Raw genomic sequence first — 19151 nt, forward strand, 5'->3', positions numbered from 1 at the left:
TATGGAACAAAAAGCAGACAGACGCTGCCTTGCTTAGGAGTACCTAAAAGAAGGATATTTCAATCCACATCCAAAGGAGACGGGGACATTTCCCCCCACCCCCCAAAAAAGAGGCATAGCAAAATGGAATATATGAATAAAGCAAAGGGGAAAGGACCTTCCCTGCATGTTTTTGCATTCTTTTCATGAAAGAAATAATGAGCTACATAACGAGACAGCAGGCTGTGGGGGGAGAAACAAGGGGGAGTGGCGGAGTGTGTCCATGGCTCGCCATTCCCTGAGCACTAATTGCAAGCAATAGGCCACAGTCATGCAGCTCCTGAGCTCCATGCCTGCTCTTGCCAATCTGAGTAGGGGGGCAGGAGCAGCGGGACCCTCCCCCTCTCCACCTCACAGCTCCTGAGCAGCCTTACTCTCCTGGTTGGTGCTAGGCCAGGACTGAGGAGGAGGACTCCAGGGGAACAAGAACAGAGACTCAAAGAGACCTGCTGCCCAATTGGCCTCTGGCTCCCTTATTCCACTCTTGCAGGCTGTCAGAGAGGGCCAGCGAAGGTGGTGATGCATTACATTAAATATATTTCCAATCAAAGAAACTGTCATACGCTGACCACAGTGGCAGTCGCACTGGGAATGCTTCCACTATTTCATACATCCTGACTCTGTTTTCAAGGAGAAGTGCTTGTTTCTGTTAGCTATCCCTGTTCCTATTTTGTCCTAATTTTCCCCCTTAAATTATTATTTCTATTATTATTCATTTTGTTTCTATACTGCTTTATATATTTTAAGAAAAGATCTCAAAGCCGTTTACAACACATTAATACCTCAAATAAAACAATCCAGAATAAAACAGTACTGAAGAAAGTCAAATAAAGCATGCATTTGAAGCCACAAAGATTTCGAGGTAAAACTGGAGGCGCTATTAGGGTGTACATGCATGCAGCCAAGTGCATTAGCTTCCACTTCCTCAATGTTACTGAATGTGCTGAGTTGCAGAAGCTAGTCTAAGGAAATTGTAGCCAGATCTATGATGAGATTAAAAATGCAATCCCATCCTTGGTTTATGCCCACCCAATGAAGATGTGGAGTGGTAAAGCCCAGAGATAAGAGGAAAGGTCTTCTTCTGGATCAGGAATTGGGTAAGTGGCAGCAAGCAATGGAACAAATGGTAAGTTCTCCCAATAGAGAGATGTAGAAAGCCGAGTCCCCAAGAATCGGCATTGGGGCCTGCGCTTTTAAACTTGTACATAACTTGTACATAAACCATTGAGTGTTATTGGGTAGCAGGCAGGTGGCCAAGTTTGCTGAAGATACTTGTTCAGGGGCGTTAAAACCAAGAGTGATTATGAAGAGCTCATAAAGGATCTCTCCAAACTGGGTGAATGGGTGGCAAAATGGTAAATGCAGTTCAATGTAAAACAAGTGTAAAATGATGCAAGTTGGGGCAATAATTTTAATTTCACATATATGGCTCCTGGGCCTGAAATGGCAGGGCGTGACCAGGAATGAGACCTCGGGGTCATTGTGGATGGCTCAGTGAAGATGTTGAACCAGTGGGCAGCAGCTGGGAAAAGGGCAGCTTCAATTCTAGGGATCACTGGGAAAGGAAAGGAAAATAACTCTGCCAGTAGCATAATACAAATCGGTGGCGCAACTGCATTTGAAGATACTGTCATACCAGGGAACTCCCATGACCGCACCCTGTGAGCATGATCTCCTGGCCCTCTAGGTGGTCTTGCTCAAGTATGACTCCCATATCCCTGGCCACTGACTGTGCTTGCTGCGGCAGATGGGAGCTGCAGTTCAGCAACAGAGGTCCAAAGGCTCCCCATGTCTGCCCTAGTGTTTCTCTTCCCCGTTCCCAGCAGGGCTCCCAAGCCATGGAGTTGGGAGGGCATTTCCTCCGGCGCATGGCTGGTGTGTGCGTGCACCTGTCAAAGGAGTGGCCGTCTGCAGGTTGTTTGTGGGGCCAGAAGATTCAGGTCCTAGGGTGACTGACGCCAGTTGTCTGGGCCTGTGCATGCTGGTGAGGGGTGTGTGGTTTCCTTTGCTGCTGCAGGGCTGTAATCCTGCATGCAAGGGGAGCAGAAAGATGTCACAGGGGTGATTTGCCACTCCTACGCATGGGAATGAGAGTTACCGAAGAGTTTCAGGGAAGCGAGAACTGGGTAGAACTAGGTTCAAATAGGGCGAAGAATAGCGTCTGCTGCCTTGAGGTCCTTGGAAGGCAGATGGAATATAAATGGAAGAATTAATTAATTCTGGGCCTGGCTACTGTGTGGACATCCTCAGCATGGAAGTATATGACTTGGATGTCATATTCTTGGCTCTTGGGGTCTCCATGAATGCCACTGGTAGGCCTGCGGCTACGATCACTCTTGACAGTGATATTCCTTTACTGCTGGGAGTCTACTGGATTGGATATTTATGGTTGGAGATTCTGCTACAGTGACACTCCCACTCTTTTGCACCCCCTCACATCCTATTCCAGTTTGCATAATCCCTTGCATTATTATTATTTTTTTAATGTGGCATGAGTAAATTTTTATTCTGAAAGTGTAGCCCAGAGGAAAAAAGTTTGAGAACAACTGCTTCACACTGCCTCTCTGATCCTCCCATCCTGTCTAAATTTAAAACAAAACGAAAAGCCTTGTGATATCTCAAGGGCCATACATTGCCAGGCTCCTATATTTTTAGGCCCTGGAGTTGGCAGTGAAACCAAGCTCTGTGTGATACTGCAGTAGGATTGGAGTTCTGAACTTTAGAGTGGGGGGAAATTCCTCAAGAGGGAATCAAAAAGGTAACATGTTTGTGATGTGCTGCAAGGAGGAGATGGGTTGGAAGCACAAAAAAGGCTTGATGAACGCATTTCACCTGCCCCTTCCCTCCTTTCCCTGTTTTTTCCCCAGTCTACTTTACACAGTAATCAAAGGATATTCTGAGCCTCTCAAAAGCCATCAGCCCTCATTGAGAATGAAATAGAGCACATCTTCTCCAAAGCCTTTAGCGCAGCAATCATTACAGCATGTTGACTGGCCTGAACAGGGGAGCTCTTAGAGATGGATCTGCAGGGGGGGGGGGGGCTGCGAGAAGCCAGCCTAGACATGTGAATAGAAAGTTGATTATAATCTCCCCAATTTTATTACAGTTGTTGGGGGGGTGGTTAAAGAAACCCATAAACGGGCACTCCTGGCCTCTTAAAGGAAAGAATGGTTGCCTTGATGAGATTTTCTATTTTTCAGATGTTAGAAGAGTTTGGGGAATCTACTGGTAATATTACTTTACAAAAAAGAATGAAAGAAAGATTTGGAGAGAAAATAATCATTAACATTTTAAATCTAAATGTTATTTTCACCCTTGGGCCCCTGCCTTTGTTTCCTATACTATCACTGATTATTCCTTAAGAAAAACAGGGAATAATGAGGAAGGCAGTCTCCTGGGTTTTAGCAAAAAAATATTTTCCTCCATAGCATTGCAGTAAAAATATATATGGCTCCTTTATATAGATTATATATGATTATGTATTATACTTACACCCCCCCCACACACCCCAGTTCTTCTCACACCAGATTGTTTAGACCAATTCAGACCATGCCATTTTTCTCTTCAGGAAGGAAACCCACAACATTGTGCTGGTTTGTGGCTTGTACTATATACTGCTCACACATGCATTTCCGCCGCGTGTGCTATCAAAGTAGTCATCACAGTGGGCCTGTAATAAACCTCCTGCTCTCATGCAGATTGCCTGGGCCTCGTAGGTGTCAGGGTTTGAGGGGAGTCTGGATGCTGCCTTCTACAACTCAGACCATCGGTCTGTCTAGCCCAGCACTGCATAGTTGACACACAGTCTGGCTGTGGCTCCCCAGGCTGTGAGACAGGGATCTTTCCTCGCACTACCTGGAGATGTCGTGGACTGAACTTGGGATTTTAAATGAATATATACAGCGCCTTACACTTTAGAAACAACATCACAGTGCATGGAATCCTTTACACACAAAGCATATGTTCTACTGCTAAACCATGGCCCTTCAACTAGAATCCTAAGGTGATAAGATGGAGGATCACATTTTTGAAGGCTTTAACTTTTTTTTTTTTTAAAAAAGCAAATAAAAAAGCAAGTAAAAAAAACCAAGCCCTTCGGGTAGAAAGGCTCTAGTCAGCCTGTTCTTGTCAGTGCTGGTTTGTCCTTGAAGTTGCTGATTTGTTGATTATGTGGGCTTGTGAGTAGCTCTATCCAGTTCAAGAGTGAGAGCATTAAGAAAAATAAATTAGAATTTTAGACCTACAGTTTGCTAACTCTAGTTAAACTGAAAAGCAGCTATCAAGAGGCAACCTGACAGAACTGACTCTAAGTAAGAGGTTACTTAGACAGTGCAGCCCTTGTCAGACCTTCACATCTACTGCCCTCTAATGCTTAACAACTTAAAATAGGAAGATTGGAAGCTGCCTTAAACCAGGCTATTTGTCCATCTATCCCGGACTGTCTACAGTGACTGGCAGCAGTGCTCCAGGGTCCCAGGCAAAGGCTTCCCACATCACCTGCTACCTGAGATGCTTATAACTGGTAACCCCATGATTTGAACCTGGGTCCTTCTGCATGCAAAGCATGAAAAACAATCATCAAAATTACAATCAACAGGAAAGACTACCACGACCACAATACCTCATCATAGCACTTTCTCTCTAACTTAGAGTTTTATTCTCTGCTTCACACCCAATAAGTGGGATTTGTTCCATGTACAAAGAGCAGGAAGAAGGCTGGCACCAGAGAGTGGAAGGGGCAGGAATTTGTTGTGGCTCAGAGACCAGCCAAAAAGGCCTTTGCACGGAGGACAGAACAAGGCCAGAGGGGCCACGAGATCATGCTCTATGTGTCCTTCATTCAAGCTAATGGGACTCAGGGAGATAAGGACTTAAGAGCCCCCCAAATCCTGGTGCCAGCATTGGCAAAGAAATTCCTTCTTTTTGTTTCTTTTTTAAAAAATCCATTCAACTAAGGGGATAGTTTAATGAGACATTCATTTTTATTCCTATTTTAGATAAAAAAATTAATCTCTAGGAAAGAGTTCCAGACCCTTTAGATGTCAACTTTCCATGCCTACCTTACTAAAGAGCACAGAAACTTTGCCATAAAATTTAATTTTCCAGTAACAATGAACATAAACTGCTTAAGCTGCATCAATTTATTCACCATTCATGATAATAGCGCCAATTATAATGGGCCCATTTAATGTTAATGTTCATTAGAGCAAACAAGGGTATATCCAAGTTACCAAAAGGAAACAGAATTTCAGGGGAAACATGTGGACTGAGTTTTAAATGCATTTCACTTGTTTTGTGTATACGTGCTACAACCACCAGTTATTTAATTCTGAAAGTGTATGTTATTCTAAAAGGGACTTTTATGAACACAGGAAGCCAGACCATTGGCTCCTTCTAGCTCAGTACTTACTGCTTTCTATGGCTGGCCCTTTCTGAGCCCTGCTACTTGGGGCCTTAGCTGAGAGGTGGACAACTTTTTCCTTCTGAGGACCTCATGGCAGGTTGGGGAGGGAGAGGGCCTTCTCGGTGGCTATGCCCAAACTTTGGCACTCCCTCCCTAGAGAAGCTAGACTGACTCCTTCCTCCTTGTTGTCCTTCCAGTTTCCTTGTTCCAACAGGCTTTTGAGAACGGACTGCTTTTAATGAAGAGGCCGTGCTGTTTTTATTGTAATTGTTTGTATGTTTAAAACAGATTTTGTATATGTATATAGTTTTAATTCTATCAATGCTTAATTGTTTGCTAATTTTTTTCTATGCTTTTAGCAGTTCTTATTTTTATCTTTAAGCTGACTTGAGTCCCATCAAGGAAAACAGGCGGGGTATAAATAAATATATAATAGTAATCCTATTGTATTAGTGGTGAAGAGACACGGAGCCAAAAGTACACTAGGTCTGACCCCAAGGGGTGTAGGGCCAGCCCATCTTTCTGCTAATCCTCCCCTCTGGTTTTGAAGGAGCTTCAGGGGAGACAGCACCTGCCTTCCAGCCCCCACATGCAAACAGGGCTCCATAGAAGGATCCTATTCAGCTCTCCTCCATCCAACTGCTCAAAACTGCCTCTTTACTCCTCTTTATCTTCCAAATGGTCCTAAACTGCATTGCTGAAAGAGCTTCTTTCTCAATCCACAGCCAACTGTATTTCAGTTAGGGAAACCAGCAATGGAGCCCCCCTTCCCCCATGAGGCAACCATGAACGCTCTACAGACACGCTTCCAGGAACATATCAATACCAGTTTGCAAACCACTGCCCAATAAACTCCTCTGAGCCCACCTAACAAGGAGTGCAGAATGCCCACTTGAGTGTCTTCCTTGAGTGTATTGGGCAAGTGCTGGCAGTGGGACCTCCTGCATCAGTGGAGAAGCTGCTCTGTTGTACTCCCAGTTAAACATGAAGTTAATGCCACTTAAACCATCATGATTAAAGCATACTTACCTTTCAGTGGCTTGCTCACAATACATTTGTGCAAATTATTACTTTGGATTGTTTTCAGCTAAATAATTTTGTTCTCTAGCCCTGGTAACATCTAGGCAACATGTTATACATAGGGCTGCCTTTGAATATAGTTCAGAAACTAACTACAGTTGGGAAAGAATTTGATGCACAGATTCCCAACAAGACACTGTCCTCGATATATAAAAGCAATTCTGGCATGAGTGCCCTGGCTACCAATTAGTTTCCAAGACCTATTCGAAGTGCTGGCTTTGACCTATAAGAAGAGTTTGGATTTGATATCCCACCTTTCACTCCCCTTCAGGAGTCTCAAAGCGGCTAACATTCTCCTTTCCCTTCCTCCCCCACAACAAACACTCTGTGAGGTGAGTGGGGCTGAGAGACTTCAAGTGTGACTGGCCCAAGGTCACCCAACAGCTGCAGGTGGAGGAGCGGAGACGCGAACCCGGTTCCCCAGATTACGAGACTACCGCTCTTAACCACTACACCACACTGGCTCTCACTATAAAGTTCTAGGTGGCTCTGGACCTCAATACCTCCTGTCCCCATTTGAACCAGCCTGGACCTTGTGATCATCATCTGAGGTCTTTCACCATATGCCCTCTCCAAGGGAGGTCTGGAGGCTGGGCCTTTTCAGTGGTGGCTCTCCGCTGATGGAATGCTCTCCCCAGGGAGGCATGCTGGGCACCATCCCAGGCCACTTAGACCCTTGGCCCCTTTTAGTGGGTGAGGTCTGTCAAACAGCTTTGTATTTATACCAGTATTTTGTGGTTTTGTTTTCATTTTATATTGGTTTTCATTTAAATAAATAAAAATAATAAAAATTTAGTGCCATGTTGAATTTGACCCTTTGTATCAAGGAAAATATACACCTGGTTAAAACAGATACAAATGCTTATATGGAGAGAGCTAGCTGAACTCATGAATGCATTTAGTGTCCTTGCAGGCAGGCAGGATGACGTGCTACTGGCACATCCAGGTCCGAAGGTCAGTGGGTCGATCTTAGCTGAATGTCTGTGTCAATGTGAGCCATGTTCATCAGCCATCTCTCCACGCTTCTGTGAAACAGCTATGAAGTGTCTTCCTGAGGCTGCAGCCGTACACCCACCTACTCAGGAGTAAGCTGTTTATGGGTTGTTGGAACCACTTTATTAAAATGTGTTGCTTTGTATGTTGCGCCTTTCTTGCTCTGAACCTTCCTACAAGTCGCTTAGAGACTTTTTGAAGTAAGCTTCTAACAAGACAAATAAATAATACTAGCATTAATCATGAGTTCCCTTTGTGCTTCCATTTCCTAGGGAAATGTGGGCTTCATTGAACGTGATATTTAAACTGAGCCTGTGGATGACTTTGCCAGTTGGCTTTGTGTGCATTTGATTCTGGTTTAACATCATTGTTTGCTCTTACCCTGTTGGAGTCCATTCTTGCCCTGGATGTATAGATGGGTGGAGGAATGTTAAATGCCTGAGGAACTAGGTATTCTTCAGCATCCATCATGTCTTCCAGGTCTCCCTCATCCAGAAGATTCTGGAAAAACTTGCTGTCATTTGGGCTTGGGAGTTTCATGCGATCGTCACCCTAGATATGGTACATTGATGGAGAATAAGGGGGGGGGGATCATCCTTTGGTTATTTCGCCTTACCAATAATCTTTCTGTTATAGCTATAGACTCTTATCTGTCTAGTTATTCTTGTTGCCCTCCATTATTATACAAGTGCATTATGCTCTCATATTTTCTCCAATCAAATTCTATTGTCCTTTACACATTTTCTGAACGGCTCTTTAAAACTAAATAAAGAAGGAAATTATTCTTGGTCAAAACTTGGGAATATGATGACAGAAGTGTAATAACTGTTATCAGTCAAACAAAAGCCCCATTATTATTATTATTTCTACATTCCTATAATGGTGCTATTTGGGGGTGAAGGATGACCCAGGCCATCTGCTTTTGACAAGCTTTGACTTATTTTTGTGAAATGTTTGTGTTACTGAAGTTAAAATGATTGTAGACAGAGATAGACAGAAATAATTTTCATAATATCCTTATTCTGTTATAATCACCACCATCACCATCATTTCTTTAGCAATTTTGTTTAGCACTAAAAATCATCAACCCTCTAAGGTACCTTACCCTCTAAGGTAAGTTAGTATTATTATCCCTATATTTTATTTAATTAAAACATTTATGTATCACCCCTTTTCAGTTTTGTGCACACACACACTACTACTATTAACAACTAAAATCCTTACAAACAAAACTGAAATTCAGAAGAATTTTAAATGCCTGGGTGGAACCTCTTTTCCTGGGGTTGAGGTGCTGATGATGGGATAGCCCTCACCTTTGCTGTTATGTAGCATATTGGCTGATAAAGGAGATCTTAACCCAGGGTCTTAACCCAGGGTTGATATGGGAAGAGGTATTCCTTTGGGTACACTACTTAAGTCTCTCTAGATGCAGACGGTGCTTAGTCGCTTGCACAAATCCATAGCTCACTGCAAGCAGGCCTGATGCTCTATTGCTGCCATCTCCAGGTGAAAGGATCAGGGGATCAGGGGCTGGGGGGGGGGCTGTTGAGGTTGTCACATTCGTCTGCTCCTGGTTGCGGTGCTCCACCCAGACTTCCTTCTCAACACTGGCCTTTGCAGGAACAGAAGCCTGACACTCTGGGAAACATGGTAGGCAATGTCACTTGAGGCAACAGCTGACGTTGTTCAAGTTGGCAATATTTCTTGACACATTTTAACTCTTTTTCTCAGTGCCTCAGTTCAAGCCACTTTGTGCAAACACTGGCCAAAGAAGCCCCCAAATGAGCAAAAAAGAATCAATCCATTTTACCTCTATCTGAGTAATTACTACAGTACTTAAAAAGGCTCTCTTGAGCATGGAAACTGAATATTAAGGTGCTGGTTTTTTTAAATAGCTGCATTCAGTTTTTAAGAAAGGGGAAAAGCACTCCTTTTTTCCATTCATCTTAATAAGAGAATTTGGTATATATTCTTTTTTTAAAAAGAAATCACTTATAGAGCAGATGCTAAATGAAAATGTAAAAAGGGTTTGGGTTTGAAGTAAAATAAATAATATAACTGAAATGTCATTTTATACTTGTTGTTCTGCCTTGTAATAACATAATCACACAAATGGTGATGGGGAAAATATTTTCTCTCTATATACAGCTCTTTAGCTGAATGAGGGGAAGGGAGGAGAGCCAGTACAGGCAGAGATCCCTATAAGCCAGGAATGGAAAACCTGTGGCAGGCCAGAGGTTGCTGGACACCAACTCCCATCAGCCCCAGGCAGCATGGCCAATGGTCAAGGATGATGGGAGTTGTGGTCCAGCAACACAGAATCAGAGAATTGTAGAGCTGGAAGGGACCCTGGGGGTCATCTAGTCCAACCCCCTGCAATACAGGAATCTCAACAAGATCATGCATGACAAAACAGACCACAGATTTCCCAGTCCATCTAGAATTAGAGTCCTCTTTCTTCCTCCGCCCCTGTCACATTCCATGGGAGTCCAGGGCACTGGAGGCCATTTCCACATCCATCTTGCTCCTCTGCCACTGGTCTGTCAAGTTACTTGAACTCCAGGAAACTCATAACTTGACAAGAGTTGTCATTCTCTGGAATGGGCTGTTGCAGTGAAACAGGACTCTGTTGAGCCTTATGGTGATCTCTCCATGTGCAAGCAAAGGACCACACACTACTCCAGTGAGTATCTTAAGTGCAGGCGTGTGAAACTAGTTGCATTCAGACTCTCCCTTAAAATGGGTCTTCCAGAGGCGGCGCCAACGGCAATGGCGGTCTCCTTCTAGTCTGGAGGGAGAAGCTCCGCGGAAATCGGGTCTATCCGCTACGGCGAAGCGGAGACCCTTTCGAAAATCACAGGCAGGAGAAGCCTGTGAACGTGGGACTCGGCGGGCACCTTAAGCGCCCCCGGATTTGTGAAGGAACCCCACAAGGGGCTCCGGAGCATAACGGGAGCTTGGCGCGGTGCTGAGAGTCAATTGCTCTTTCCGTGGGGTGAAGCCGCACAGCTGTTGCCGGAGAGCACTGACCTTTTTCCTGTGACAATTTGGCTGCTAAACAACTACCCGTGAGTAGGTGAAGCTTAAGATCTGGGATTAAAAGGAGAAAAAAGGGATTGATTCAGCACTGAAGCGGGAAGGTGTAAACAGGAAGTCCGCCTTCCTTTCTGTATACAGATCAAAGCAAAGACGCTCTGAGCTAATACCTGGAGAGCGGTGCTTCAAAGTTCCAAATCTGAACATCAAAGCAAAAGAACTCCCTCCCCAGGTTGCAGGAGAGGGGGGGGAGGAGGGGAAAGTGACTTTTTTGCCTGCAAAAGAAAGGAAAAGGGAATAGAGACCACCACCTAATTCCTGGGAACGGACTGCAAGGATCGTTAGAATTGTTGCACTGAGATTCGCACTACTTATGGACAATGTAACTTTTTAATGGTTAACTCTGCAAAGGAGATATTTGTTAAAGGTCTTCTTTGGATTTGAAACTGTTGCCTGCTTTGCTGAGGGGGACTTTGGAAAGTTGGAAAAGACAGTTTATTGTAACATTAATGACTGCTACAGTGTCCCCCTAGAGGAACATTGGAGCTATACACCCAGCTGGGGGATTTTTCCACTCTTAACTTTTAACTCTGGGGAATTTCCATTGCAAGCTTTTACCGTGGGATTGACCTTGACTCATAGACAAAGGGTGATGAATGAAAAAACAACAAGATCCGGCAAGGTTAGAGTGCAGCAGCCTAGTGCAGCATCCCAGCAGCGTAGACCATCTGTTCCTGGCCCTCCTGCGACACAGGGGGAAGATACTGCACAAGCTGGGCTAAAAGGAATGGCCTCAGAAGAGGGATTTACTTTGGTACTAAACAAAATTTTTGAAAAATTGGAAAGTTTAAGTAAACAAGTTACTGAACAAACAACTAAAATTGACCAGAATACTGTTAGCATTAATAGCTTGGGACAGAAGGTGAATTCCAATACAGAATCTATTGAAAAATTGTTGCAAGAATCTGCCTCTAATCGAAAGACAGCTGAGGAAGCAAAAGAAAAAGCAGCGGCAGTAGAGGAAGAAATAAAACCGATGCATAAACAGCTCGTGGACCATCAGTCGCTTCTGCCTATGATAGAACTGAGGGAGAAACAGACTAATTTGAGGATCAGGGCAGTACCGGAATTGGAAAAAGATAACTTATGTGACTACCTTGAGCAGGAATTTGCAGAATTTTGGAATCTGGATGCTAATCAAGACTTCAAGATAGTGAGTGCTTTCAGACTTGGAAGAGGAGGGAGAAAAAACAGGGTGAGAGACTGTTTGGTCACCCTCCGAATGAAAGAAGAGAGAGATAAAATACTGAGTCTGCACTACCAGAAAAGCTTGGAAATAAACGATTCAAGAGTGGAGATTTTTAAGGATATTCCGAAATATTTACTGGATCTTAGAACTAACTACGGAGACTTGGTGGCCCTGCTGAGAAGAAACAGAATTGTTTTTAGGTGGGAATTCCCCCAGGGGCTATCCTTTACATTTAAAGGGAAAAAATTTAAAATAAGATCAGTGGAAGACAAGGGAAAATTTCTGAGAGACCACGAAGAAGATCTGCAGAAAGAAGCTTTAGAAGAGTCAAGAGCCTTAAAACCAGGAGTATTGGACATAGCACCACCATCTTTGGGATTGGACAAACCAGCAAAAGTGATACCACCGTCAGAACAAGAGGAATTACTGGGAGCAGTTGGAGGAAAGTAGAATAATCGCAATGTCTCTACAATTGCTAAGTTGGAACATTCATGGATTTAATTCCCCGGAGAAGAGGAGGAAAGTTTTTCATTTATTGAAAAAGGAACAGTTGGACTTAATTTGTTTACAGGAAACACATGTGATACGGCTACACAGGAAAGTATTGATTAATAAAAGATTGGGTCAAGAGTTTATTTCATCGGATAAGGTCAAAAAGAGAGGAGTTGTAATCTATGCCAAAGAGAGCCTATCACCGAAATTTGTTTTTAAAGATGATCAAGGAAGATTTGTGGCAATCGAAATTCAATCACAAGGAGAAAAATTTTTAATAGTAGGAGTTTATGCACCAAATGAGGGGAAATCTGAATTTTTTAAGAAATTGCATGAGACATTGTTAGACTACATGGACTATAACATTATTATGATGGGAGATATGAATGGAGTGATATCTACAAATATGGACAAGTCGCAGAGACAGATTGTAACTAAAGATGGCAGACTACCAAAAACCTTTTTTGAACTGACTGACAATATGGACTTGATTGATATTTGGAGAACTAAAAACCCCTTAGGAAGAGAGGGAACATTCTTCTCTGAAGCCAAAATGACATGGACTAGAATTGACCAAATATGGATAACTAGAGGACTGGCACCTAAGACTCGAAAAGTGGAAATTTGCCCAAAAACTTGCTCCGACCATAATGCTGTGAAAATGGAGATGAAACTAACACCAATCGGTTCCTTCAGATGGAGGATGAATGACACCTTATTTAGAGACCAAGAGGTTGTTAAGAAGGCCCAAAAAACCTTGAGAGACTATTTTGAGATAAACTTGAATACTAGTATTGAAAAAAGAATAATCTGGGATGCAAGTAAAGCAGTTATGAGGGGGTTTCTGATCCAACAGAGTACAATAAAGAAGAGAGCCTAAAATGAAAAAAAAAAGATAAAATTTTGGAAAAAATAAAAGAGGTTGAGAAGAAACTAAGAACGAAACCAAAGTCACAAGAGATTCTGAGAGATATAAAGTTACATCAAGTGCAATATATGAAGATGATGAACCAGGAAATTGAATGGAAAATTAAACAAATGAGACAAAAGACATTTGAATCGGCTAATAAACGTGGAAAATTGTTAGCTTGGCAAATGAAAAAAAGACAAAAGCTCAATACTATCACTAATTTGGAAGTGGAAGGAAAGAACATTCAGAATCCAGTGGAAATTAGAAAATGCTTCCAGAGGTATTTTAAAGAATTATATACACAAGGGCCACAGAAAGAGTTTCATATAGACCAATTTTTAAAAACAAATGGATTACAAAAAATCTCTCAAGAAAATAAGATAATGTTGAACTACAAAATTACAGAACAGGAGGTAGAAGGTGCCATTCAGAATATGCAGTTGGGTAAATCTCCAGGGCCGGATGGCTTAACCTCAAAATACTATAGATCTTTGAAAGATTACTTAATTCAGCCATTAAAGGAGGTTTGTAATGAAATTTTGGAGGGGAAAAAAGCGCCAGAGTCATGGAAGGAAGCCTACATTACACTTATACCGAAAACGGAGTATGAAAAGACACAACTTAAGAACTACCGCCCCATATCCCTGCTTAATGTGGATTACAAAATTTTTGCTGATATTTTGGCTAATAGATTAAAAAAAGTATTAGTGGAAGAGATACATAAGGACCAAGCTGGCTTTCTCCCAGGTAGACACTTGTCTGACAACACGAGGAACATAATTAACATTTTGGAGAAGTTGCAAGTGAACATTAATACCAAAGCAGTTTTAATTTTTATAGATGCGGAGAAAGCCTTTGACAATATTTCTTGGAATTTTATGAAGAAAAATCTTCAGGGGATGGGGGTGGGTCAAGGGTTTGAAAATGGTATAAGTGCAATTTACTCAGAACAATAATGTGATGACAGAGGAATTTAAGATAGAGAAAGGGACACGACAAGGCTGCCCAATTTTCCCATTGCTTTTTATTTCGGTCCTGGAGGTTTTGTTAAATATGATTAGAAGGGACCGTCTGATTAAAGGTATCCAGGTCGGAGCCAAACAATACAAATTGAAAGCTTTTGCAGATGACCTAGTTTTGACATTACAGGAGCCAGAATCTAGTACGAAAAGAGTATTAGAATTGATTCAAGAATTTGGTCATGTGGCAGGATTTAAGTTGAATAAGTCAAAAACTAAAGTTCTTGAGAAAAATTTTACACCGATTGAGAAAGAGAGGTTTCAGAAGGAGACAAGTTTAACATTAGTTAAGAAAGTAAAATATATGGGGGTTAATATGACTGCTAAGAACTTAAACTTATTTAAAGATAACTATGAGAAATGTTGGACAGAAGTGAAAAAAGACCTAGAAATATGGTCAAATTTGAAGCTTTTCCTGTTGGGTCGAATTGCAGCTATAAAGATGAATGTATTGCCAAAAATGTTATTTCCGTTTCAATCATTGCAAATTTTGGACAAGATGGACTGTTTCAAGAAGTGGCAGAGAGACATTTCTAGATTTGTCTGGCAGGGCAAGAAGCCCAGAATAAAATTTAAAATATTAACTGATGCAAAGGAAAGAGGCGGATTTGCTCTGCCAGACCTTAAACTTTACTATGAATCAGCAGCATTCTGCTGGTTGAAAGACTGGCTGCTTCTTGAGAACACAGACATTTTGGACCTAGAAGGTTTTAACAACGTTTTTGGGTGGCATGCATATCTGTGGTACGACAAGGTTAAAGCACATAAAGCATTTAAAAACCATATTGTCAGGAAAGCATTGTTCAATGTCTGGATAAGATACAAAGACTTACTGGAAAATAAAACCCCAAGGTGGTTGTCACCAATGGAAGCGAAGGCTCAGAAAAAGCTCAATATGGAGGCCAAATGGCTGAAATATTGGGAAATATTGGAACAAGAAGGAGATAAATTGAAATTGCAGAGTTTTGAGAAATTAAAAGATAAAGTGCGAGATTGGCTTCATTATTATCAAATAAGAGAGGCCTATAATTTGGACAAAAAAATTGGCTTCCAGGTGGAAAAATCAAAATTGGAAACAGAACTGTTAGATCCCAAAACTAAGATACTTTCAAGAATGTATAACTTGCTGTTAAAATGGAATACGCAGGACGAAACGGTTAAATCTGCTATGATCAAATGGGCACAAGATATTGGTCATAACATTATGTTTGCTGACTGGGAACAGTTGTGGACCACCGGTATGAAATTTACGGCATGTAATGCCTTAAGAGAGAATATTATGAAAATGATATACAGGTGGTATATGACACCAGTCAAGCTTGCAAAAATATATCATTTGCCCGATAACAAATGTTGGAAATGTACATTCTTTCACCTTTGGTGGACATGCCCAAAGATTAAGGCTTTCTGGGAGATGATCTATAATGAAATGGAAAAGGTATTTAAATATACCTTTCTGAAGAAACCAGAGGCCTTTCTCCTGGGCATAGTCGGACAATTGGTGCTAAAGAAGGATAGAACTTTCTTCATGTATGCAACAACAGCAGCAAGAATACGTATTGCAAAGTATTGGAAGACACAAGATTTACCCACCCTGGAAGAGTGGCAGATGAAGGTGATGGACTATATGGAATTGGCGGAAATGACTGGCAGAATCCGAGACCTGGGAGAAGAGTTGGTGGAAGAAGATTGGAAGAAATTTAAAGACTATCTGCAGAAACACTGTAAAATTAATGAATGTTAAAATGATGTTGGATTGAAAATAAGTGGCATTAGCAACAAAGTTAATAAGAATATGCAAAAATGAATTGATAATGGGTGAAAATATAGAGTTATAATATGTTAAGATATAGAGTTAAGATAAACGAAAGAGGGTAAGGATTTGCTGATTTGATTATTTAAATGGGAATACAAAAAGGGGAGGTGTGAGGAGGTCAAGGAAACAAGCTAATGAGTTTAAAGTAACAAAAATGGATTTGTTTTTAATTTTTTTTAATCTATTCGTTTTTTGTATTTTTCTTTTTCTTTTTTCTTTTTTATGTATCTTTTTCTTTTTATATGTCTTTTTTGTATTTTGTAAACCTATGTTTTTGTAAAATCTTAATAAAATATTTTATAAAAAAAAACAGACTCTCCCTTAAAATGAATTTCAGAGAGACTCTGGGATTTCTTTAGAGGCAAAACATCTTGGGGACCCTCTGAAGCAGATTTGCAAGGGGAGCACTGAGGGACTGGAGGGGAGAGACACAATGCTGAAAACTGCCCTCCTTCCTCTTCCTCTGAAGGGTTTCTTCCTTCTGCAGAAAGACACCATAGAACATTGCCCTTTGAAATTATCGCGATTTCTTCTTGGATGGAAGATGCAGCACCTCTGTGTGATCTAGCAATGGGGGCAGCCATGTGTGCCCCCACTCCACTCACTCAATGTCCCCATCACCATGTACCGCAAAGGACCATTTCTAGTTCTATTTCAATCTGCACAGCAGCAGCTGTGCGTTTTAGTTAGCTAGTCACAAGTGGCTGGACCCTGTAAAGAATAAATAATATTTTGAAAGGCATCCATTGGACCACGTTGTAAATGGTGGTTCAGATAATGGTGGTGTCGATTCAAAAAGAATCCATACATTCAAGGACAAATAGGACAGAATGGTCTTTGTATCAGTCACATGCAAAATTTAAACCAATTTGTCCATCTCTACTTTTGTACACCCATAGGCTACCTACTGGATTTTGCCTGAGGAATTTCAGTGAAACTCAAAAGGAGTTTTTCATTAGATTTAGGGATGTCTGAGAACTTCAGTATTTGTGAATTCTGATATGAATCGACCTAATCTTCACCTCCCAGATTTATTATGAGACTGGGATTTAGTTATCTAACAAGTTTTCATACTACCTAATGTGCATTTTGATTTTTGAAAACTCTCTCTCTCTCTATATATATATATATATGAGAAAATATGCAATTTGATATTGGTGCCTTTAAAAAAATGGATTAATGCATATTATAGCAGAAAATGACATGGGCAGGAAATAGACTGATTCGCCCATCCCTAATTTGACTACCAAAATTACTAAGGACAACTTTGCACATCCTTAGCAGATTAAAAAATTTAAAATACCAAGATTACGCGATTACACAACTCTCCAAAATGTATTTGTGACATAACTCTGTTGGAAAACTCATGCATTATACAGGAACATTAGTCAGAAACCAGGAATAGTAGTGGTACACTTGCGAATGTTTACTTGATAGTAAAAAAAGAGCTCATCCTTGTGTAACCTTTAAAATGATCTTATGAAAGCCCATTCAGAGAGAAAGTCTACTGCAGAGCTGCTCACCTGGATGACCAGGTATCTCTGAGGATCTCGAGCCATTCTAGAAAATTCAGCAGCCAATTCCTTGAACTTAGGCCGACTGTCAGCATCAATCATCCAACCTAAGGCCAGATACAATGAGAGGAAAAATGCTTCTTGTTAATAACAAGCAATGTATGGCTTTTCATAAACAGTTCAGTCCTTAAGAGGAGGTATAAACTCAAGGCACCACCCAGCTGAAGTTGGCTATATTATGGGCTATATTATGGCTTTTTATTCTTTACTGTACTCAGTACACCTTACATTCTCATTTCCTAAATATTTGTTCCATATCATGGTTTAAGCTTACTTATTAAGAGCAGAAATCTTAAGCATATTTACTCTTTACTTATGGTACTTATAACCTGCCCTTTACATTTAGAGTAAATAATAAAAATGAACCGTGTTCAAAAATAGATAAAATAATATTGACCAGCTAAACATGTTAATCACAGATAAGATTCACATGGTAATAATTTAGTAAAACACACACTCAATCCACAATGCACTTTGCTTCACTGGACAAAGATCTGTCTTTACCTGTCAATAACATTGGAGCATGACACACATCATGGATGGGGTGTGTGTCATTCCATACGCTTGGTGATAGAACAGAGAAGGACATCCCAAGCACCCACACAATACAGACATTATTTGGCAAAAGGATACGAAGTAGGGCCTCCTCTGCACATCTTAATGCAATGGCAGGAGACATTCCTTCAGATATTTGGACTTCAAGTCATTTAGGGCTTTATATGTCACCATAAGTATCCCGAAGGTGATTGGCAACCAGCACAGTCCTTTCGGAATAGGTATTATATGTGACTGTGGCAGTGCCCCAAAGGATCTTGGCCACTGTATTTTGCACCAGTTGCAATCTCTCAATTGTTTTCAATGGGAGCCACACACAGAATGCTTACAAAGTTCAGTCTGGAAGTTACCAGAGCATGGACAACTGTGGCCAGGTTATATCTCTGCCCAAGAAAGGCTGGAGCAGGCAAGCCCGCTGGAGCTTGGACAGGCACTTCCACCTGTTGGCTTCAAGAGTACACATCTGCTCCTTCAAGGGGAGTAAAGCCCCATTAGAGCAGGGTGTCCCTCCAAAGACTGGACCCAAGAACCAACCACAAACACAACACCACGGCTTGGCCTGGATTCAGTTTCCAATTATTGCCCCACTTCCAGTCTATTACAACTTCCACATGGCAGTTTAGCATCTGCATTGCTTCTCATAATTCAGATGGAACAGAGAGAGAGAAATGGTTGACCCTTGCATAATGATCACACCTCGCTCAAAATTCCCCAACGACTATTACCACCAACTTTATATCAATATTAAATTCCATGGAAGACACAATCAAACCCTGCAGGACTCTGCAGGTCAGCTTCCATAGGGTCAAGTAGAAGACTTCCATCCCCATTCTTTGAAACCATCTCAAGAGGGAGGAGCAGAACCATTGCAAAGCAGGGCCCTCCAACTCTCAATGCCCTCCCTGGGTGTTCGAAGGAGGTACATATTGTACCTCCCAACTGTCCTGCTTTGAGCGGGACATCCCAGATTAACAGAAGTCACCT

General features: G+C 41.5%; 1 protein-coding gene across 5 annotated transcripts in view; it reads right to left on the bottom strand.

Moving 5' to 3' along the window:
- Positions 1 to 19151, bottom strand: part of ERBB4 (erb-b2 receptor tyrosine kinase 4) — a 799874-nt gene that overhangs the window by 14641 nt on the left and 766082 nt on the right. For all 5 annotated transcript variants that reach the window (XM_083626464.1, XM_083626462.1, XM_083626465.1 and 2 more), the window contains 2 exons: positions 17562 to 17659; positions 7898 to 8068 (listed from right to left, as the gene is read on the bottom strand). In XM_083626464.1, coding sequence (XP_083482590.1) covers positions 7898 to 8068; positions 17562 to 17659 — 269 coding nt within the window. The remainder of the gene's footprint in view (positions 1 to 7897; positions 8069 to 17561; positions 17660 to 19151) is intronic.

The sequence above is a fragment of the Podarcis filfolensis genome (genome assembly GCF_964270895.1).
Source record: "Podarcis filfolensis genome assembly, chromosome: 1".
NCBI lineage: Eukaryota > Metazoa > Chordata > Lepidosauria > Squamata > Lacertidae > Podarcis > Podarcis filfolensis.